Genomic DNA, 24102 nt, shown 5'->3' with positions numbered 1-24102 from the left:
CTAATACCCTTGGGGAGCTTTCAGAGGACAAATGGTTTTGTAACAAACAGGAGACAGTTACAGCTTTTTAGAAGTTGTTTGCTGGTATTTCACTTCAAAATAGTAGGTTTTGCCCTTTTATCTTTATGTGGCACAGTTGAATCTGATTTAATAGTGCTGGCACGAAAGAGGAATTTGTGTGGCTTGGGGAGGCAGTTCTTGTACAAAACCTGCACAGACATTAATTTACTTTCTCATGCAAAGGTACAATTGTGTAGAATTAATCTTTTGGTGCCTAAGAGGAATCGCGCTTTCTTGTAACTGTTCTCTGGTGCGTATCAGACAACTTCCCAGGCATCACTGAGCAGTCCTAACAGGTTCTCAGTGAGATCTTACAGTACCAGGTGAAATGCTATTAATCTGCATGAGCCAAGTGAGGGAACATTTTACTGTAGTCCCTGGAGAGCAGCCAACAAATCCCCGTCTCATTTATGATTCCTGGGGGCCTTCAACAGGCAGAGGTATCTTAATAGATTTCTCCCCCCCCCCATCCTTCTGTTCCACTGAAACAAAGTGCTCATGTTTTTAACCCAACCGGAGATTTACCTGGGTTTATGAAAATCCTCCATCCTATCAAGAAGCCCTCTACCAACTCTCCCAGCATCCCTCTCCAAACACCTCTGTATGACTCTTGTCATCCGCTGGTTTTTTGCATTACAGACAAGTTTGTTTATTTTTCTTTTTATTGTGTTGCAGGAGGACAGCGACCCTGCAGTAAATGAAAGTTTGAGCATAGAAAACACCCTATGGGCCAGCACAGTGATTGCATCAGGTAAGATGGAGGCATGTGTAAATTTTTTTTTAAGGGAATATGTTAACAATTTTTAAAGGTCTTTTTGTAATGGAATAATAATCTGTGTCAGTTGGAGAAATTAGCAGCTGGAATGAGGTTTCCCACTTGTCCTAACACCTCTGGGGAGCTGAGCTGACATCTAATTGCCTCTTGGACATTCCTAGATGAGAAAGAATTGGAGTGGCCTTTGGGCACTTCTTTAGCATCTAGGACCAGAATAGCACTTAATTGCTCTCCACATTGACATCCTAATCTGTAACAGAAATGGTGTCAAATAGATTCTGGTAACAGAAGCTAAGATGAAAGATTTCCAGGTAAGTGCTTCCATTGAGTTCATCTTATATACTTTTAAAAATTCTTTGACAGATTTTGGCTTATATATACGATAAGCTCCCAAGGCCTGAGATTAATCAATGCCCTCTTGTAGAGGCTTGTCAAAGTAAAAGCCTTGTTCCTCTCCTGTCCAGTGCACTTGCAAAGTTTGCAGGGCGACAGCTGGAGGAGAGTGAAATTCTGTAGTACGGTTCTGGAATTAAAGTTGTTGAATGGAGAGACTTGACAGTGCGGTACCAAGGTGTACATGGAATTAATAATAACGGGAAGGAACATGAACTTCAAAAGGTTTTTTTTGAAGCACTGAAAAGGTATTGATTTGTTCTTTTTAAAGCAGAAAACAGTGAATACATTTTCTTCCTGTATGTTCCTATCTAATCCTGCTCTGACTCTTCTTTGAAATGTATTACAGTGTTGTCACAGTGCTGTGACCAAGGGATTGTAAAAAAACTAGTTGTCCAAATACAATTTAATCAAGGTCCAACTAAAATTTACTCAAGTTAGTAATCTAGTTATAGATTAGTAATTGCCATGCAGGAGGTAACCTACCTTCCGCCCCTCCGAGTGTAGACACATGTAGTCAGCCTGGCAGCTTCTAATACCCATCAGGCTGCTTAATGCATGAGTCTCAGCTCATCCTGCTTTTGAATAAAATAGATGGAGAAACGGAAAGCCATTTTTCTTGTGATTTTGTCCTGTATGGCTCCTCTCCTCGCAGTCCCCTTTCCTGGGGGGGCTTTCTTGCCTCTTGTATCGAAGCTTTAATTTGTACCAGCTCTTGAACCGTTGCAGATCTCACACTGCCGTGGCTGAGCCTAACACAGGGAGGTGTTAGTGAATAGCCCTACTGAAGTCAGAGGGGAATGCTCTCCTGCCCTCAGCACGCTCACAGCCCCTGCCTGCTGGGGGTAGAAGCTCTTCCTCTGCTGTACACTCCGCTGCGTGTAGTATACGCGCAGGTGCAGGCGTCTTTCCCCGAAGCAGGGCTCAGCACACACTCTGCTCCACCTGGTTGCTACTTCAGTGCTGTTTAGAAGGCCCGGGTGGTCCTGGTGTCTGTATCAAGGCATGCAATGACCTCCTCTCTGCCCAAATGAACTTACCGTTTGAATCTAATCCTCCTTTCCAAACAAGTTATTTGTTAGATAGACATCTTTGTGAGTTCAGTTAATAGGAATAACATTTGCAAATTATTTTCATAATTTCAAATGGTTTATGCAGTTGATTCTGTTTTGAGTGGCCATTAAACAACTAGAAACACTCTTTTTATACATACCAGTGTGCCTTCAAGCTGTTTTCTAGTCCTGGCAGGTTTTCCCTCTCATTTTGACTGACTTGATCAATATAATACTCAGTTTTGTTTCTCCTATGGTGGTAATAAATAGCATGTTGTAGGTTATTTCTGTTAGGAAAAGATGTGGATATTATTTTTCTTCTTCTGTAAGTGAAAGCTGTCAAGTTGTGGTGATGCCTTCTCACTGGGGCAGCCTTTGCTTGTAAGACGAAGCAGAGCTATGTGGCTTTCTCCATCTGCTGTAGTAGGAATGGGTCTGACTGACTGTGGTTGATTTGGAGTAGCTGTGCCATCTGCTGATTTGAATTGTGATGATCTTACCACCACCTGCCATCTGGCTCCAGTGATTTGTTGTTGTTTGGGTTGTTTTTTTTTTAAAGGAATTTTTCCCAGCATATTTTTAGAAACCACCTCTTTTGAATCAGTCTTATTTAAAAATAATTCACTTACAGCTTGTTAAAACTTTGATCATTAATGGGAGCAGGGGAATAGCAGAGTATAAAATGGCAATGTATTTGCCAAAAAAAGCAGTGCTTTTTTTTTTTTTTCCAGCATTGTTGTTCTCCATTTTTACAGACCCTAAAATTTTCTAGTAAAAAATGAGGCTTTGGCAATAGCAGCTTTTAAACTCTTGATGGTAGATAGCTTTTTCTTTATGGCTTTTTGCAAAGTCTTTAAGAGAAATCTGTAGAAACCCAGTAATTTATGGTGCTAACCTGTATTATGTTTCTGCGAGAAGAAAAGGGAGAACTTTGCTGCTCTCAGCTCTTTAGCAACTGTGGGACATAGCATTAAAATACACTGATAGGCTCCCGGCAGCTCCATCTGTTACAGTAAGGTAGCAGTTGGTATGATTCACCTTTCGGTGGGAACAGCAATTAGACAAATACTTAAAGTAAATTGTACATTTTAAAATAAGGTAATTCTGTCTTTGAAAGCTGTTGGAATTCATTGGTTTTACTCTGATTGTGGCAACCTTCACCAATAAAGAAGAACCGTAGCCCAGAGCGTTGTGGGTCAAAATTAAATCAGTGAAGGACCGCTATCTGGTGTAAGGCAAACTTACCCACACCTAGGTGGGAGTCAAAGTGGTGGGAGGAAAAACCAAGAAATCCTCAGTCCTTAGCAACTTTTTATTTATAGTGGGTAGAGACAACTGACATCAAAAGGGAGTCAGGGAAAGTCGAGAGAGCAAAGCAGGTGACTTCTCTTTCCGTGCACATTAGTTGATGCAGTCTGTGATGCTGCATCAGGTCCAACCATATGGGCAGTGTGGCTGAAGACTTACTGACTTTTTGTAGGATGTCTTCTGTTCAAAGTCTGTGTTTTCATATGTTTTATATTTCAGGGACCAGCTTTTTTAATTTCTGGTTGCTATTGCTTCTGAAATTAGCCTGCTAAAAATCCTTTCCAACTGTCAAGCCTTTGGATCCAACAAGTATTTTTGTAGAGAAAACAAACAGGGTTGTTTTTCTGCGGCTGATGCATGCTCTGTTTTGTTTAGGTACTGTTGTGGGTGTTGTGCTCTACACTGGAAGGGAACTGCGCAGCGTGATGAATACTTCAAACCCAAGAAGTAAGGTATGGTAAGGAAACAGTCTTATAATAAATAAAAAGGGGCAGAAATTTATCATTTTTTAAAGAAAATCCTTCCAAATGCTATATATACACACTATAGGGACAACTCCATAGGAATAATGATTCATATCTTCTAGCCTATGATTTAAGATAGCTACCGTAGCAGAACCTATTGCTCCTTATTTTTTTGATCCTATTATGCATGTGTCTTCTCACTTTTTTAAGATTGGTAAAAACATTGTTTTATATGATTATAATGAGATAGTCCCAGTTAGAATAGGAAAGCTTATTTTGCTGCATTCTTCTATTATAGCAAAGCTAAGACAAGGCGCAGGGATATTTTATATAGTCTGCAGCTTTTGGCAGCATGCGTCCTCTCACACCTCTTCATGCATTGCTTAGCTTCCAAAGGATGGAGCTCTTATCTAGTAAGCTGGCAACAGTATTGCTTATAAATTTAAATTTGTTTGTAGTGTTTTAAAAGAGAAGTCGTCGACTAGTGGAGAATGGCTCTTTGGATATGGCAGTTCATTCCCTTTGTGAATATTACACTGAGCTCACGTCTTCTCTTGTGTGTTTGTCTTTATTTTATTTCTGTAGATTGGTCTTTTTGATTTGGAAGTGAACTGTCTTACCAAGATCCTGTTTGGGGCTCTTGTGGTGGTCTCGCTTGTCATGGTGGCCCTTCAGCACTTTGCTGGCCGTTGGTATCTTCAGATCATAAGATTTCTCCTTCTGTTCTCAAACATCATTCCCATTAGGTAAGGCAATTGCTAGTTCTTCCCAGCAAAATACTGTTTCCTTTGCATCCTCCTCCAGGCTTCTAGTATGAACAAGCATGTAAACTCTTGATCTGTTCCTCATTTGACAAGTAAGCAAATCTAGAAATAGAAATCAAATTACTAATCAACATAAGAATTGCTTTGTTGTTTCTGCTGAATTTGTTTAGCATATTCACCCGTTCAGTGACTCTAACCCAGGCTGTGGATTAGTCATTTAAGGCCCCTTCTCTCAAGTGTTTGGGCTGCCTGGTTACCTTGATAAGAGCAGAGCAAAAAATGGAAAAGGAGAGATATTTATACAGCATGTAGTGTAATAGGACCTGATTGCCTTTTGGAGGGGACTTAAACTTTAATATTTAATTGCACTACATTAACAAGTAGATTGTTACTTTCGGTGTAGGTCTGGGATTCATTTCCGTTCCATTTTTAACCTGCTGTCTGTGTATCAATCACGCTGTCCTTACTTGTCTGTGTCCATCTTCCCCTCAAATCATATCTGTTCTTCTCAAGATAATTTTATCATCTGTCTTTGAATTACAGTACCACTGCAGCAATGCACAGTCCTTCTCCCCATTTGCCACCCAACCACTGACTTTGAATATACTTCTCCCAAAATACCCTCTTTGGCAGCTCAAATTCAGCATGGAAGATGTGTCCTTTCATTGCACTGTGCCGTTCACAATTATTTTTTCCAAAGTTTAACTGGAGATGCATTTTCATTTTCTTTTTCCCCTTCCTCCTGCATAGTTTACGTGTGAATCTGGACATGGGGAAAATTGTCTACAGCTGGGTGATCCGCAGAGATTCCAAAATCCCTGGGACTGTGGTTCGGTCCAGCACTATTCCTGAGCAGCTGGGGAGGATATCCTATTTGCTTACAGACAAAACAGGTATCTATCTAGAAAATACAGTTTTGAGTCATGGTATGTTGTTGTTTGGATTTTGTTACATTTTTGGCCAGCCAGAGAGTATAATGTAAGATTTCTTTGGACTAGAAGCAATATGTATTTCCTGCCACTTTGACAATATGATTTAATCAGGTTTGGGGGGGGGGGGGGAATTGCATTTTTCTTGTTCTGAATGCACTATAAGTAAGATAGGAGAGGAATATTATGCTACTTCAAAGAATACTTCAAGTGTGCTATTAAACCAAAAGCTGAGGGTAAAAATAAAATTAAAAGCAACTTTTTAGAGTTAGTTTTCAAAGCCAGTTGAAGATCACTTACACATGTAGGCAGAAATGTACCATCAGTCTGTCTGCTAAGTCCTTACACTTTTAAAGTTGAGCTTGAATGCAGAAGACCTAAGCTGTAATGAAAAGCTTGGTCTGACTCAAAATCCTGGTCCCATTGAAGTTGTTTCCAGAAGTTTTCTTTGGTTCCAACAGGACCGGAATTATGCCCGCAGCTCTTGCTGGCATTGACTTTGGGATAAATCTCATTCTTACTTACTGGCACAGTGATGTGCACCACTACTTCCCGGGAGAATCGGCCCTCAGGTTTGTTAATATTGTATTTTTGCTGGCCTCAGCCTGTGCTGAGAGCCTGGTGCAGTGACTGATTCAGCTTCTGGCCCAGTTTCTCTTGAATTTGGAGGACAGCAAGGACGAGAACGTGTGCTGGGGAATAGGCGTGGTGGTTCCTGCTCCATGTCTGGTGCTGCTTCTGTTACAGGAACTCTTACGCAGAATGAGATGGTCTTCAAGCGACTTCACCTGGGAACGGTAGCTTATGGCCTGGACTCCATGGATGAAGTGCAGAGCCACATATTCAGTATATACACGCAGGTAGAATTAAATTGTGTTACTTAACTCTTTGTTTACAAAACAGTTTTCTGGGTCACTGGGCTAATGGTGAATTAATATGGCAGGGATCTGCCTATTAACCATTACTTTTTGAAAAAGTCTGAAGGTCGTTGGATGCTTAATACATAAATATTATCATGATTGCTTATTACATTCATAGATTGTTTCACACCCACCAGTCTTTAACTGCCACAGCACGTGCATAGATCTGTAGGTGTGCGTGTACATGCCTGTGTCTTGCTACCGAGGTCTGATTGTAAAATAGCATACTTTTATTTAGATATTCACCATTTACAGCAACCACAGTGTTTACTTCGTTGAAAAATTCTCTCTGGGTAATATTCAGTGGATTAAGTTGCTGTTTGAGTACTGGGGCAATAATAAAGGAAGAGGAACCATAGGTACTTAGTAAGCAGTAGCAGAGAACAAGTGTGCCAGTATCGCTGCTTTAGGCCTGATGGTTAAAAAAGAAAATGGTACAAGTGGGACTTTTTCACTAATGCACCAATGATCTTATATGGTGCATAACTGACATCTGCTTTGAGAAATATCTGCAGCTAAAGAAGGCAGCAAAGTCAACATGTAAAGTATAGAACAGGAAAATCCTGTTTTGGGAAGTCTCTCCCTTGCATTCCTCTTTCAGTATCACTGGGTGAGCCAGCGTCTAAAAAGCTTTCATCTCTACTCTTAGACTTATTTCAGTTTTGTATGATAACCAGGTAATGCCGTGTGACTTGTCTGGGTCAGCAAACTGTATTTCTTAGCATGTTACAGCAGACAAGATGCTTATCAATTGAAACTTCCTATAGATACACGCACTTCCTTCTTAAAACAAGGGATGGGGTTTTACTTAAGAATATTACTACCTTTTAAAAAAAACAATAATCAGCTGTCAGTGGCTGATGTTCCAGCCACTGGTACTTATAAAAGATTTAAGAATTGTCACTAATTATGTAATCATGGAAGCATTATTTTTCATTTTCTGTTAATAACCGTTCTTTCAACTGCAGCTAGAAATAACTTTCTTGTGACTTACTGAAAATTAGATTTTCTCTTTTGCAAAATGTGATTCCACAGACGCAGTCTGCAGATGCTAGTGACGAGTTACTACTCCCATGTCACATGTCAAGCATTTTCATTTCTCAATAATTGTGGAATTGCTTCATTCCTACAGAAACCGCAGAAGTCATTTTCGAAGTGCCTGTGCTTTTTCTTGGGCATGCACGCCCAATGCAGTGAACTGGGTTTTTCATGTCACATTGTTTTTGCTTTGCTCGAGAGATTTTTCGAGTGAAGTGCACTTTCTATACCCCCCTCAAAGTGAAACATGAAGCCAGCAGTCTTGCCTGGAAAAAGGCACTATGTACTTACTGTAAATAGGATTTTTATTTTTGGATTTTGTTCATGGTAGGAAAGATGCACAGCAGGTTTCCTTGACCTCAGTGATCTGGTTGGTGGCATAGCTTTTCCCTAGGCAGACTGTCAGGCTACAATGTGCTTTTAACTAAGCATATGATAGTAGATAAATACCTGGTATTTTGAGTAATTATCTTTTTCACTGGCATGTGTCTCAGGTAACCTGTAACTCCTAGCTATCTCTCTCTTTCCCTCCTCTGCTTTCTTAGCATCTGGTTCTTCTCTTGGTGTTGAGACTCTTAAATGACTGAACTGTACTTAAAAACCAAACAAACAACAACAACCAACCAAACAAAAAAACCAAAAACCCCTCAGACTTCAGATCTATTTGCCCTCATTTTGTACTCAATCTCCAGAGAAAACTTGACTACTGGTTAATTATTTGCCAAAGTATTCAATATTTGTCAAGAACCTTTTGGTGATTGTGACTAGTTCAGTATTTGACTAGTGCTGTATGTCAGTCTAAATGCACTTCAGCTGAGGGTTCGCTGTTGTTTGTTTCCGTAAAAGCCTGTTGCAACAGTGCTGATAAGCAGCAATATTAAATTTGAAGATCTTATGTGTCCTGATCACTAGAGTGTGGAAAATAGCACGTGGAATTACACTGGTAAAGGATATGTCTCATAAAACGTTTATCGTCACCAAGTGAGATTCCTTATAATGAGAAGCATTTGCTGGCAATGATTCATTTTGAACTGTAGTTCTTATTCTTTGCTCTTATTTTTACCATGTTGTGGCCTTTGACCTGGAAGTGAAACTTTTGTCCTCTTGACACTAAAGGTTAACAGAGCAGGAAACTAGATCACTGTGTGTCCCTTCTTCAACCAGGATAATTTAGTAATTGTGCAATTATCTGAAGACTCCCATTCTGATACTAAAAATAGTATTAAAAATTAAATGAATGTAATTAAGATTTTCTAGGTCCATACGAGTCATCTGTTTTCTGTTTTCAGCAATTATATTCTCTTGCACATGAAAGCAAATTGACTCTAAATTTTCAGAGCCACTGGTCTTTTGTGGAGCAAAAAGTGGTTTCACTGAGTCTTCTGACTTTGGTCTTTCACCAATCAGTGTTTGGTGGATCTGCAACAAAGGGTCTTTTTCTTAGCGTACTGTTCCAAAAACGTAGGTAAATCTTTTGGGGCACTTTACTCCACCGGTAACAACGATAAAGAAGTTGCATTACGCTAGGGTGTGTTCCCAGTGATGGTTTGAGTTAAGGTGTATGAAGAGTGCATCTCATTCCTGGGGACGTAAGAGTCTGCACAGCTGTTATATATATGGTCTTCACTGAAGTAAAAACTTAATTTAAATCTTTTTTTTTCTCCAATAAGACTTTATTCTGCTTTCCTTTTTTATAAGCAATCTCAGGACCCACCTGCTGTGAAGGGCCTTACCTTAGCCACCAAGGTGCGTAAAACCATGAGCAGCCGAGTGCACGAAGCGGTGAAGGCAATCGCGCTGTGCCACAATGTGACACCGGTGTACGAGTCCAACGGGGTGACGGACCAGGCTGAAGCTGAGAGACACTATGAGGATTCCTGCAGGGTGTACCAGGCCTCCAGTCCTGATGAGGTCAGTATCCATTTGGGTGTATAAAAATATAAATATGACCTTGCTTGTTGCTGGAAAAAAAATTATTTGGCGAAAGTACTCCAGTCTAGTGAAGGGGATACTATTTTAATGCATTTATTGCACTGATAACCCATGAATAGACCATAAGTGCCCTCTCAGCTGATATACTTCAGCCAAATCTGCCTCTCTGCCTGAAGCTACAGAGCTACATGGTGACTAGTATCTGGCTGTTGTATCAGCCTCTGCATCGCAGAGTTTTGCTCATGTTTCTGCACCTTTTGTCCAGGGTATATTTTGCAGTTCAAGGCCATGAGTCCCTTTGACCACGTTTGGTAAATGATAGGCATTCTTGTCTTGTTGGGGGCGGGGGGAATGACTTGTGGGCGGGGGTTAGAGCACTCCCACAAGTCAGCTTGTCCCTGATCTGCAAAGTGTTCGAACTTCCAGACGAAGTGAAAAGCTGTAAGTCACACTGGGTAGCACTGCTAACCCAGGACACATCCCTTCCCGTGCAGACGGGACAGACCCAGAGCCCCAGCTAATTCTGCAGAGCAACGGAAGGCCACAGGAGCTTGTCCCTGAGCAAAGCTGTGCCCTGCCAGTTCTCTGCCGGCACCCAGTCCAGCCAGGGCTACGCAGGGTGGTACAGTAGAGAGAAACTTTGCAGGTCTTCAGAGACTTGCTGGAGACTTTTATTGGACACTTGAGAGATCAGGTTCAATACAGGACTTACAATTAAAGTGCTCTTTGCCACCTTCTGCAAAATTTGGAAAATCTAGTTAGAGTGTTCTTTTCTTCTGTAACGAAGACAGGAGGAATAAAATACGGTTTCATGTATTAGTTATGCTTCTTGGATACACCTTCTTTAGTGCAACCAAGGTAAACCAATTTGTTTTCTACTAATTTGTGCAATTACACTTGCTCTATGCCATTGAAAGATACTGAAGTTTGACACTTCCCATAAGAATCCTACTGGCAGTATGAGATTGTATTGTCCATTTGACTACATTCGAAGGGTTCTTCCATTTATTGCCCCAAATAAAATGGATTTGCCTCTGATAATAATCTTTTCACCTTTGACATCAAAAGAGAAACTGGCTTTCCTCATTGTTAGAGGTGAGAAATTGTTTGCATAGAAATAAATTTATTCATTAGCCCGGCTATGAAATTGAGGATTCTGAAATTGTTGCATGTGTTAATGAAAGACTGGCACACAAAGTTAGTTTCCACATTTCATGTACATTCAAAATATTCCCTATAGTGTTATTCTTCCCAAGTAGGCAATTCATTCATTTCACGTAATGTGTTCTAGTATGTATGATACAAAAGCTGCCTCTTTGCTTTTTCCCCCCTCCTCCATCGATGTGCCTACAGTGACAACACGCACTTGCTCCTCCCGGGCTTTGGAGCTGCTGAGCAGTGTGCGTGTGTGTGTGTGTGTGTGTGTGTGTGTCCTCTCCCACCACATAATCTAGGTCGGTGTTTTGCTTACCTGCTTTTCTCCTCTAATGTGTTGCTCTCCCATGTAAAGACAGCTTACAGAAATCAACTGCCTTTGGATTGAAACAAGTTCTGAATGACTTCCAGATGGTAATTTTTGTGATCTGCATTTAAGGTTTTTTTTCCTAAAGCATTTACTGACTATTTTTGCACAGATCTTCTGTTTGTTTACATATATACTGTGGTATATAGTGAAGTCGGTGATTTTTCTGTTCCTTTTTCACTTTATACAGTTCTGTCTTTAAAATATTTATGCAGCAATTTGTCTCAAATACCCAAGGTATTATTGTTTGTTTGTTTTACTATAGCATGATAACTAATCCTTCCAAGATTATTGTTTAAATTCTTTTTTCCTTTCTTGTGGTGTCTTAAGTAGAGAATTACAGCGGGTTTAGAAATCAGATATGCTTTGCTGCACTGAGGAAATCTTGTCTGTAGGTCTTCAATATACAAATATTGTTTAGACATGCTCTGTGTATGTCATACTAGATGGTACAAAACGCAGGATCAGCAGAAGTCGAGTCCTTGAGAAGAGAGCGATGCTGTTAAATAACATTCCCTGTAGGGGAATGGCTTTGGACTCCTGTTAAAGCCAGCCTTTGAAATCCTATATCAATAAAATATTGCCATGGCAGGGAAGGTCAGTTTATGAAATGAGTACAAAAACTTGTATTCTCTTTACTTTAACAGCAAGAGTAATTTCTACCAGTTGGCATAGGATTCATTTCCTGTAACAGAAAGCAGGATTTCCTAAATTTGTTTCCTGTGCACGCTGCCATTTAGAAGTCTTGAAGTATCTTTATTCAGATATCGGTTACAGCCTTGGGGCTCTGCAAGCGTGTCAGTTGTAGCCATACAGTAACTAACAGGGGAAATGAAATAGATATAATCTGATCAGAGATAAGAGTGCCTGGGATTCCTGGGCAAACAGTCTTTAACCCTGACAACCCGCCACAGCTGCCAGGACATGAAAGGGTGCACCGATCAATTGGTTTCTGCCTGTTGTCTGCCTGCCTAGGCAACCCTAAATGGGACGTTTGTAGAGCACCTCATGGCACAGAAGGATCAATTTGTCTCTTTAGAATGAAATTTATTAGTCGATATCCACTTTGGTGGTGGCTTGGGTAATTTAATCGTCGGAAAGAGCAAAGTTTGGGGGATAGTGTGCCGAGCTGCTATAGCTGCTCTGCTGTAATGCTCAGATCTGTATCTGACTTGACCTGGACAGAGCTGCAAACTCCTGGAGAGCGGTGAGGGACTTTATTGATTTCCCCTCATCAGGGAGCATGGGCTCTCTTGAAGGTGTTTGAGGGATTTCATGCCTGCTTTTAAATCTCCTCGGTTTAAGTTGTAAATATATTTTCGCATCTTGAATGTTTCTCATCTTTTCGCCGTGACTGAGAGCACATCTAGTTATCTGTTTGCACGGCGCAGAGTAAACCTCTTCTGTCTCGCACCGAGCTGGGAACGTGCTCCCCATCCCGGGGTGCCCAGACCCGACCAGAAGAGCCGTCGGCACTTCTGTTGCCATCAGTGTTGTCCACCGGTGCCGCGGCACTTCCCAGAGGCTGGGCCCATTGTGTTGCCTGTTGAATGGGGATGGTAATTTCAATGCTTTTAGAACATCTGATAGGATCACTTCAAAATTATATCACTTTCTCTCTCGGTAATTATTCATTAAGTACTATAGAGTCTAGGAAGTGGCATGTTCAAAGGGGTCAGCCACACTTCCCCTCCGGGGCTGAACGCAGTTCACCTGGAGGGCCATTAAGGGCTGACAGGACCCACGCCTGCTTGGGAGCAGCATGGAAAAGGGGGGTTTCTTTCATTATTCTTCCCCTTCCATTGACGTACCCTTTTGTGGTCTCGGGGCCATCCGAAATGACTGGCGTTGCGCAATGCAATGCAGTTAGTTTGAAGCGTGTCGTGTGCACGACTAGCACCTCTGACGTGCTGCTCATCCATTTGTTCCTCTGCTCAAGGCTTTTCTTTCAGGAGGTTTAAATGCTTCCTGACGTAGGATTTAAATGAGACGCTGTCAGGGAAGGAGGGAGGTGTCTGTGAAAGAAAGTAGCAAAGGAGATGCTTTAACGGGCTGGGCTGGAAGCAGAGATTTGTATCTCCAGACATTTGCAGCTTACCAACATGGGCTGCAGACACTGAACATCACGAATGTCATGCTGTGAAAAGTTCTCAATAATTATTTATTAACCAGAGTATGAGAAACCCAAGCTCCATCTCTGCTCTGGGAGACTGTTAGGAGGATTATCTAACTGCACACTTTAATGCACTAGGAATGGCTTGAGGAAACTTTTGAAAAAGATAAGCTTGAAAGAGCCTTTGATTTGTTGTAATCTTTGTGAATAAGGCTGCAAAAACTTGCTAATATTAAAACAAACATTGATTCATATTAGTTTAAAGGTCTTTCAATGCAAAGCCAACTCAACTAATTTTTTTTAATCTGGTGAGTTAAGACTACCTTATGAAAGTAAAAGTTTATTTTAGGTTGTCTTTTAAGCCTAATTGTGGATGAAAGGGAGCTGAGTTCACAAAAGATTCTCCAATTAGACCCAATTGTATCAATTCATCTAGTAAAATCTTGACTCAATACAGGTATTTGTAGATTCTGTGTTTATCTGTATCTCATGTATGTGATTTCCCAAAATAAATTCCATTTTTGTCTAAGGTATTTGTGGTCACTTAAGGCAGTAAAGGCAGACCCTGAAAGGTACAAGGGATGATTAACCTTCAAGTCAGCAGCAACCATGTGCCCAGCACTCTCATGCCTTTGAAAATGTCACTGCAAAATACTTCAGTATTTCGTGTCTGTTTGGAGAAAGTATCCCTTGATCCTTTCTGGAGGCCAGTGATATATGGGCTCATGTCAGCTGCTGCTCCCATCCGTTACTGCCAAGACAGCTTCTAGAGTTAAACCCCCCTATCTCAGCAGGCTCAATCTTAGATGGATGTGTCGGCTGAGGAGGGGATTCTTCTGGGGGGATTGTCAGAGAAGCAAAATAAAGACTTCGGTCTTCTGTCATGACTCTGGTTGCAATCTAGTGAAAGCTTGTAAAGAATTCAGTGTTGTGGGTCCTTAAATATCAGAAGCTGCAGTCAGAATGATACCCACATAAGTTCAATTAAATGAGTTCTGGTGTGTGCCTTGAAAAATCTGGGGTTTGTTTTGGGTTTTTTGATTTGGTTTTTTTAAACTTTGGGGAGAAGGGGTTCTTTGCTGAGAAGTGTCTATGAGCCAGCCTTCAGCTGTCTTGCTCATCACTACAGAGGTTGAAAGTTGTTGATGAATTGTTACTACCAAACAGATAGAGTATAACACAGAGCTCATTTTGTTCCTTTGCAGTTTTAATATCAATTTTTAATGTGCTCTGCATTAGTATTTCTGGCTTTGATATTGTAAATTCAGGGTGAGTGCATCGTTTTGGATTCTTGATTTCATAAACAGCAAGCTGGGAAATAGCACATTCAAAAAGTAAATGTTTGTAAAGAGATCTACCTGATGTGCCCAAGCTGAGGTTTGGGCACCCCAGGCCTGGGTGGAGGGTACCTGTGCCTGCCCTTGCTGAAGGGTTGTCCTTCAGGATGGGGCAGTCAAGGCAGGGGGCTGACCACCTCCTGCTGAGAGTCTAGGACAGCCTGGCAGCTGAAGCAGACAGGAGCTGGGCTGCCCAAACCCCGAAAATACTGTTAGTAAGCTTCTAACTTCGGGAAAAGCCCACCAGAAAGACCCACGTAGGAGCACCTGCGTATATGGACGGATCCACTCTATAGCACCATTGATGAGTAACGAACTTCTTTGCAGCCCCTACCCGCTGTCCCCTCAGGGGAGGCGTGGCGTGGGCTGGCCGCTCACCATGGCCTTCTCCTCTCAGGTGGCCCTGGTACAGTGGACCGAGAGCGTGGGTTTAACGCTGGTGGGCAGAGACCAGTCCTCCGTGCAGCTGAGGACACCGGGTGGCCACATCCTGAACTTCACCATCCTCCAGATCTTCCCCTTCACTTACGAGAGCAAGCGCATGGGGATAATTGTTCGGGTAAGTGGCTTCCAGTAAGCGCTCGTGTCTTTGTGAATCTCCTGCTAATGCAACGTGAAACATATGAAACATTTGCTCTCAGCTGTGCTGTTCTTCCTGGCTGAGTTTTGCAGTCTCTCCTACCTCAGGCTATAAGCTGGTTCTCTATTTTGAGCTAATAGCATCTCATTGCTGGGTTTGTTTAGCGATACGTCCTTTTCCATGGCCATATTTGGCAGTAAGTGCTGTAGTGCCCTGAGACATCTTTAGTTTATTGATCTTTGGTCCCTTGTTCAAAATAACAAGGAGCCTAAGCTTCTAGCTTCCTCCAGCTGCTCCGTCCCGCTCATGTTTTTAATTCGTTATGTACTCTGGGGTGGGTTTCAGCCGTACAGCTCCTCTGTCTGCACATATTGGTTCCTGTAGGGCACTGCTGGGGGCAACATCAGGCTGGGGATGGGTGTCCGGCCAGTCCGTCAGCCAGCACGGCCGCCAACCGTGAAAGCACGTGTTTGGCAATGCAATGGAGCATTTCCCTCTGACTGTGAAACCAGGGGCCCTGGGGATGCTGGAAAATGTTGGGACAGGATTTTTGCTACAAGTGCAAGGTGGAAGGAGACATAGGAGGGACTGGTGGGACAGAAGAGCTAAAATCCAAATGTTTTGGCTGTCTGTGTGCTGAACCAAGGCTCAACAGCTTTGATAATCAGTAGAGATGCCACGTTATCTCTCAGGTAAGGCTGTTGTTTCAGGAAAGCTTGAAGCTAGCACTGCCAGCAAAAGAAATAGTCACAGTTACCGTGTCTCCTGGGACCCAAATTCTGTGTCCCCTCCCACAGTGGCCGACACAGCGAGGAGGAAGAGAAGCCCAGTAGCGGCAGGACTCCTCTCTCCAAGGGAGCCGGCACCAGCAGCGTCTCAGGGAAGCTTGAGCTGACTTTGAAGCCTCGCTCTGCATCTCTGGGGTTGTCTTTTCATCTGTCCAAAAGCTCCTGCCCTTCCTGTCGTGTCCATGCCACAGTCGTGCTGGCAGAGCTGGGCGGGCTATACAGTGGACTGGGGCTGTGAGTTGAGCCAGGTCACAAGTGATTTCCCCCCTCAGGGCCAGCCAGGAGCAGGAACCCGAGCAGGTTTGTGGGTCCAGCTTACTCTGTGTCTCCAAAGCAGTTGTGGTGGTACAAGAGGAGGTGATGGAGGTGGCAGCAAGTGGGAAGGAGGGAGGTGTTCCTGGACTGGTGCCACAACAAATAACTTCAGGACATTGTTAGAGGTATTGTGGAGGTGCTCCCCAGATCTCTGCCAGGCATTGAAACTCCTGTTAGACCCTGCAGAAGTACAACACTGCAGGAGGAGGCACTTGTAGCTGCAGGGAACTGTGGAGATATTTTTTTGAGCTGTATAAGAGAGCCCGCAGCCATGCTGAGAACATGGTTTCATGAGCAGGGTCTGAAAATAGCTGATTTAAGGTAGAAGGGTGCATTTTTGCAAGTACCTTTATCAGCAGCAGCAGGCACTGCACACAGTAAATACATGCCCAGCTGAAATTGTACGCATAACTTTGTGGGGTTTTTTATATACAAATACAATATAAGATCGGACTCTCAGAAAAAAATTACCTTAAAAAGAAAGAAGAAGAAGAAAGTGTGGGTGTTAAAAACAGTTGAGATCAGTTGTCACCATTATCATCATTAGTTTTCAAGATAGTGGTAGAGAATCAATGTTAGTAAGATAAAGCCAGCCAGCTATGGTAAGGCACTTCCATTTGCCTGCGAAGCAAACAAGGTGAAGCAGTTTGAATATTTCTTTTGGAGATAATTAAAACATCCTTGTGGTTTTTACTGAGAGTACAGACAGATAATTGGTACCAGGAATCTAAAACATGAATATGAAACCTATAATCCAGGGCAAGATATGATTTGTTGTGTCATTTCATGGGATCTTCAGCTTTGTTATTTAGAGTGGGGTGAATAGGTAAAATTGGTGGGTTTTTTCTTTTGTTGTCTTCTTCCCCCTCCATTTACTTTGTGGTAAAAATGGGTGGCTGCATGTTTATTTTGGGATATCTGGAAATAGGGTGTAAAATATCTTCTGCCTCGTGTATTTTAGGTTATAACAGTAGGAGGAGTAGCCTTTGTTTTTAGTTAGAAACAGTCAGGACCAGTATTGCACACGTGGGCCTCATTGGTAGCAGATTAATTTGGTCTGCTTTGTTGGCTGATGTTTGGTAGCTTCACAAATCTCAGCTTCTCTGGACCCCTGGAAGAGCTCAGCCCCTGTCATAAACGGCACCATGAAGGGATGATGTAAAATGGAGCAAGGCAGTGGTTGTATTCAAGAGCAACAAATATTACAGAGGACTTCAGTATTCCTGTTACCAAGAGATTTAGTGATAAAGATGGAACTGTAATATGTGCATATAATTATTTTTGCAAACCCATGAAGGACAAGCTGTGTTTAGTGCAGATTGAAAATTGTTACAGCTCATGCAAATGACTGTATTTGTGCTATCCTACCTGAGTATTTTGGACCTGGATCTCCTGTTGCTCAAGGAACTGCTTTTAAGTTCTGAATCACACACCACAGTACAGTGTAGGGGGGGATAAATTTGTATTTCGAGTTGTTCCAGGCTTTGGAATATTAAAACATGCCCAAGGGCAGGAATGTTGGTTGAAGTGGGCTGATAGGCTGAGCTTGTACAAAGTAATCAGTGTGTTAAATCTGTGAACCTAGAGATCCGACTGAATGCATTTGAACGTACACAGTCATCAGTGTTCCCACGAATGTCTCGTGCTCTGTGGGATAGCTGCAACAAGTGTAGTGCATACCCGTTTAAATACAGCAAGTGTAAATTCTTCAGATCAATTGTTTTTATAGTGAAAATGATGTGGAGGCTTCAGGCAACCTTTTTGAGACCTAGAATAAAAATATTAGCAATAAAAGAGGGAGGGCTAACCTCCCTCCCCCATCGCCTAAGTGCAAACTTTTGATGAGGTGCTGTTTATCCAAGGTGTGAGAAGTGGGCTAAGCATCAAAGCCAGGGTATGCTTCATTGAATTGTGATTATATGCTCAGCAGAGAAGTGGATGCCCTTAAATTTTCTCATCTAAGTGAAAAGGAGTCCTCTTTTTTTCCCTCTTTGGTTTGAGGCTTATTCCTTTTAAATTATCTATGATCTATAGTCTCCCCCTTTAGGAAGAAAAGGGTTTCTATTTTGCATTTCTGTATTTAGAATATTACTGCTGCCAAAACCAGCAAAACTCTCACTTGTGGTCAGTGGGAGCAAGATCAGGGCCAGATCCTGACTGTAAATACTGTTAACAGAAGCATTGGCCCCTCTTTGTTGTGCTTGTTAATTGAGTGTCTTTATTTTGCAGCCATTGAGCTGCTGCTAAGCCACTAAAATCAGCACCCTGTGCAGAAATAGGTTTTGCAGAGTAGTAGATGCTGGCTGCCTGGGTATTACTTTGCCACATTCCTGTATACTCCAGAATAATATCTTCAATCTTTTCATTTTCATTTAAAAAAAAGAAAGAAGAGTTTATAAATAGGTAGTTGTCAAGTAAAATTTTCTTTTATTAAACATACATGTATGCATGTGTCGGCACTCTTTGGTTTTGATGCACAACTTGCAAGGTGTTTACCTCTTCAATGTATCTTCTAAAACGGTGCTGCTTGCTTAAAAAACAGAAGTAAGGGGAGGGAAAGTAGCGTGAAGTATCCAGAAGCCAACAGATGCAGTGAGCAGCTGGGGAGGGGAGGGAGGGAGAAGCTGCAGAATGAAACGGCACTCAGGATTGTAGCGAGCAGAATTCAAACGGTAGTATTTTCTGCTCAACTATACAGATATTGCCTATTCTTATAAACTGCATTTTTTTCGGCTAGCGGGAGCCATTGCGATCGTCTTGCGAGGCTTCCTGTACAATCCGGGTATTGTACAGGAGTAGAGTTTCAGCAAGTGATTCATGCGTCCAGCCCAGTAATGCTGTTACTGAAATCCTTGGCAGAGACGCCCGTCTCCCCTGCTGGTCCTGTCCACTCTGGCTCCTATAAAAAGATCTCCTTCAACACATAACTTTTAGTAAATAAATTAGTAGTTAATATTGAAAACAAGTAGCAGATGTTGCCTCGTTTGGGATATTTTTGCAATATCTGCTTGTTTACTTGTGATCAACTGTCATTTCTGTAGCTGATTATTTCAGTTCTAAGAAGTCTTGTTCTACCAAAGCAGCCACCCTTCACCGTACTGCTTACTGACTTATCTTCTTCTTGAAAGAAGGCCTGTTTGTTTGACCACAATATTTTCCATTCTTCTTTTTCTTTGCGTTATTTTTCCCCTTACCCATGTGGAATGATCTTTGTTGTAAAGCAAAGATAGTGCTATTGTCATATCTGTAATTGAAAGAAGCCTTTGAACCGTGGCCAGAGTCAGACCACGGTGGAAAAAGATGCCTCTCCAAAACAATATAACTGGCAAATCTCTGTGTAGATTTATAGTGTGATCTTACCATAATATGAGAACGCACTAACCTCCTATTGAACTCGGTGAGAGGAAATGACTAATGCAAGGAGATAGCTGATACAGTATTTATATTGGACAAAAAATCTAAACTATCTTAAGCCAGTTCTGCAGCACGGGAAGTGGAGTCTTTTTATTCAGTTTCCTACAGAGATGTTGTTAGACACTTTTTAATCAAAGAATTTAAAAGATAAACCTTTACCTTTGGCTACTGCCAAAAGCCTTGTGTTTTATTTAAGCAGATTCTAGTTGTTTTGGTAGAGTGACACGCGTTTTGCGTTGGGCATGTGGGATGTGTGGGTGTTGGTATATGAAGGCTGGATGTCTCAGGACATTGAAAACCATGCTTCAGCTTAATTATAAGAATCTTCCTTGTGAATATCTCTATGAGCTTGGCAAAAATGCTCAGTAAAGGAGCTTCATTATCCTTGGCTGCTGCTTAATTTCATTAGCAAAGACACTTCTCTTCTTTGTGTTTTTAGCATTCACATCAGGTGCTGCTTTTTTCTTTTTTCTTTTTTTTTTTTTTCTGTGGATGTAAACTCTGTTTTGCTAGTGCCACGGGACGTTAGGCTTTTACCTACCGACTCAAACTCTTCATGTGTGAGAACCTTCACCACTAGTTTCTGTAATGGCGGGGCAGACTGACACGTATACTAAATAGTGTGAGAATGAAAAAGTGTCCACTGTGCTTTTCTTTCATTTCTTTTTTTCCTAAAGTACTTTCCCCCCTTCGTTCACAGCTGTCTATTTCCAGACTTTCTTGGGCTTTTTGTTTTCATATGTTAAGTTTATTTTCTTCCTATCCCTGGTGGCTATCTTGGTTTACAGAGCAGTTTTTTCCTTGCTCATTGTTTTGTCTCCTTTGAGGAAATTGCCAGGGTTTCCATTAGCTTGTAATACTAATAGCTGTGACCTCCTTAGATATCTGCCTGGTTAGAAGGGATTTTTTAATTTGTGGTAATGTAAATATGCTTTCCTTGCAGCCTACGAATTACTTGGATCAGATAAGGCCTGCAGCAATCTAACCTTTCTGCAGCAAGCATAAACTTTAATTATGCTTATGCCATATAATGTAACAGAGGGGGTAAATTAGAGTGATTTTTACTCTGTTAAGCTTCGTGCATCTGTTTTATTGTTTCAGGTAAGTAAATTTTCAGGGTGAGGGCTAGAAGTTATTCCAAAGGCACGTGCAGTCAGGACTGAGAGGTGTCTGTATGGAAATCACATGTTGCCAATCAAAAAGCTGATCATCCTTGACTAAAGCATTAATTCCTGCTGCGAGTAACCAAGTTGCAATTGAATAGGCATCTCCTTTCGGCCCCGAGACAAGATGCTGAGCCAGATGGACCTTCAGCCTGTCACGGTGACTGATGTGCAGAAAACTCGTCACTTAGTTTGCTGAGACCGCTCCAAATATGCTGATATTGGCCCAGCTTAGACTCTTCTGTTTCTTATCTGCAGGATGAATCAACAGGAGAGATCACCTTCTACATGAAGGGGGCTGATGTGGTGATGGCTGGGATCGTGCAGTACAACGACTGGCTGGAAGAGGAGGTATGGGGCCATCTCTCCTACCTAGGGAGGGTTTCTCATGCGAGTGCTTTTCTCCTTCCAGGGCAACGCATGACAAAGCTTGTCAATGTGGCAGAGTGGACATAACTGCCAAAACATCTGCGAGCCAGAAGGTCGCTGATCTTGGCAATTCATTGGATTAGTCTTCAGCCAAATATATATGCAGTAACGAGGAAGTCAGCTGGCGAGCTCAACATATTTAGTGCAGAATAAGTCCTGTAAATAAAATGGATTTTGCTCAAAACTGATTGCCACTCAAGGTCACCAAATTTGTCCTGGGCTTGATCCTGTGTTTGGATTTATTTTAGACTGAAAGGTCTAATTTCAAAACTACACTTGGCAGCTTTGTACTGGGATATGTTTGTCAGGTTAGTAGTAATGTTGACACAGAGTTCGTAGCAGTAGCTTCAGTTACTGCTTCTCCCCACCCCAAACCCCTGGTGTTCAAAGAAATAATAATACCTTGGTCTTATTTTAAAAAGTTTATGGCCAAAGATGTGAAGTCTACAAATCAAAGGCTTGTGTCCTTTTACTTACAGAGAAAATGAAATCAATGGGGTTGTTTGCCACACTGGTATAGCAGAGGACACTTTTGTTTCTGATCACTGGGATAGATTACAAACCATTGCAAATCTCCTTTTTTCTTCTTGGGTTTATCATGCACTTTATCAGATGTTATAGACTCACTGGGGTTGCTCAAATGGGGCAGTTATTTTCTTAACCTGCTATCTTACCTTGCCATCTCTGTAATGCTGTGCATAAATCATCTTACTTGAGATGCAGTTCATGGTTTACAATGTGATACTTCTTTCCAGTGTGGTAACATGGCTCGGGAAGGCCTGAGGGTTCTTGTCGTAGCCAAGAAGTCTCTGACGGAAGAGCAGTATCAAGACTTTGAAGTAAGTTTTTATTTGTTTTTTTCCTTTGTTTTTAAACAAACAATCAGTGAAGTGATTCTCACAGGCCTCTCGTGATAATGCCGCCTCTCATCTCCCTACTCCTTCTGCTAGAGTTGCCATTCCTCAATGTCTTGCTGTTCTTTTAATCAAAGTGGCTTTTTAAGTGATATGTATGAAATTGGATCCCAGCCAGGACCCTCCAAAACAGTTCCTGAATCCTGCCTTACAATCTTTTGTGGTTATAAATCCTGCAAATATTCATCATTTGTTAGACAAGTTGTGCTTGTGTGGGGAAATGTGTTGGCTTTTAATTTTCATTGTTGCATTCTGACATCCAGGGAAACTACAAACAATCGGAATATAACCCAGCCAGGCTCCATGGAAACACAGGCTTTATGCATGGGGTTTGTTAGATGGGTCTCTACACACAGCACTAATTTGCTTACCCCAGGTAGGCAAAACATGAAGGAGAACTGTTTGTTTAAATGCAGAGGTGAGACGGTGGAAGCGTTTAGGATGCTCTCTTGCCCTCGTTTGTTCGTCGCAGAAGCCGTGGTTAGACCTGTGGTGTGAGGGAGTCGCTTCCAGGCTTTCTGCAGGTGCCACTGCAGCGGCTGCTGCGCGCTTGTGTGCGCAAGGGCGCGCTGCGCACCGTGCTGCCTGGCTGGCACGGGGCAGGAGCAAAATGACAAAAACTTCCTGAAATATTTCCTGCCTTATTCTGTAACACACGCCTCGTGTTCACCAGCCGTTACAGGTGGCATCCCTGAATGACAGTTAACGGAGGGAGGTTAACTGGTTAGCCCTTGTGCTGGTTAACCCTGTATTCCACAAAAATGCAGGCTGGCTGTGTGAGTGACTGTGGCCATGTCTGCTCTGTCCTCAGGCACGCTACGTCCAGGCGAAGCTAAGCGTGCATGACCGCTCCCTGAAGGTAGCCACAGTCATTGAGAGCCTGGAAATGGAGATGGAGCTGCTGTGTCTCACCGGTGTGGAGGATCAGCTGCAGACGGACGTCAGACCCACTCTGGAGACACTGAGAAATGCTGGCATTAAGGTCTGCCTAACCTAATGTTACCAGCAGGAACACCTAGACCCTCTGGAGTGTGTGGTACTGTCCTACAGACAGTAAATTAAGACAGTTTGGGGCCCCTGTCAGGGTAAACTTTTCACCAGGTGCCCTTTGCGACTGGGAACAGTGGGGCTGGCCGAGGCATTTTAAACGTCACTTTGGGAACAGAACATGCTGGAAGTAGTAAATGTTAACTAAGCACCTGAAAGCATGTCACCTTTTGTGCTTTTCTTCCCCGAACGTGCTCTGGCTCCTTCTGCAGAGGAACCGCGTGTGTAGGCAGGAGGGTAGCGACAGGAGACTTTGGGGCAACTGTTTCCTTCAGATGGTTGCATGAAACAAGACCGGTTTGGATGTTTGGTCCCTGGTGCAGAAACTCCCGTGCTGGGGTTGACGCACTGGGCTGTGAATATACATGTTTTCAGTAGCCACTAGAGGGGGTCTGAGCCAAGAGAATCAGGGACTGGACATTTTTTTTTTTTCCCCAGCTTTCCAGGCTCCGGCATCTGAGACTCAGACACTTATGGCCTGAGCTGTGCTCAGTGGTGAGGGAAGCGGCGTGGTGCCTTAGTTTCTCTCTCTGAAAACTTGTCAGTCAGATCCTGGACTTGCAAAAGGAAAAAAAATACTGGACTAAACATTCAGATTTGGGCAAGAAAAGTAGGTAAAAAGTTCTGGTTGTGGTTTCTCTGCTTTAAGTAACAAAGTGAGCAAAAATCTTGAGCCATGCTGTGGATCCAAAGCAGGGCTGTGTGTTTGGGATTTAGGTAGGAAGTGGAATTCAAGGCTTGGAACAGGCTTCCAAAAGTTCTTTCTGTTTGGATCCGTCCCTGTAAACAACAGGGACTTCAGCAGAGAAGCGAGATGAGCAGAATCAGACAAAGCTCCTTAGCAG

At 42.4% G+C, this 24102-nt stretch overlaps 1 protein-coding gene across 2 annotated transcripts in view; it reads left to right on the top strand.

Annotated features, from left to right (window-relative positions):
- The window catches only part of ATP9A (ATPase phospholipid transporting 9A (putative)), a 65222-nt gene that overhangs the window by 25860 nt on the left and 15260 nt on the right, over positions 1–24102 (top strand). For both annotated transcript variants that reach the window (XR_012777912.1, XM_075517616.1), the window contains exons 9-18: positions 736–811; positions 3964–4040; positions 4638–4798; positions 5567–5709; positions 6493–6605; positions 9402–9614; positions 15005–15166; positions 21126–21218; positions 22052–22135; positions 23022–23192. Coding sequence is in view for 1 of the 2 variants with exons in the window: in XM_075517616.1 (XP_075373731.1) it covers positions 736–811; positions 3964–4040; positions 4638–4798; positions 5567–5709; positions 6493–6605; positions 9402–9614; positions 15005–15166; positions 21126–21218; positions 22052–22135; positions 23022–23192 (1293 nt within the window). In the remaining variant the exon portion in view is untranslated. The remainder of the gene's footprint in view (positions 1–735; positions 812–3963; positions 4041–4637; positions 4799–5566; positions 5710–6492; positions 6606–9401; positions 9615–15004; positions 15167–21125; positions 21219–22051; positions 22136–23021; positions 23193–24102) is intronic.

Source organism: Mycteria americana, chromosome 14, assembly GCF_035582795.1.
Source record: "Mycteria americana isolate JAX WOST 10 ecotype Jacksonville Zoo and Gardens chromosome 14, USCA_MyAme_1.0, whole genome shotgun sequence".
Taxonomy (NCBI): domain Eukaryota; kingdom Metazoa; phylum Chordata; class Aves; order Ciconiiformes; family Ciconiidae; genus Mycteria; species Mycteria americana.
Note: the sequence above shows the minus strand (reverse complement) of the source record. Positions and strands in the feature narration are given on the sequence as shown.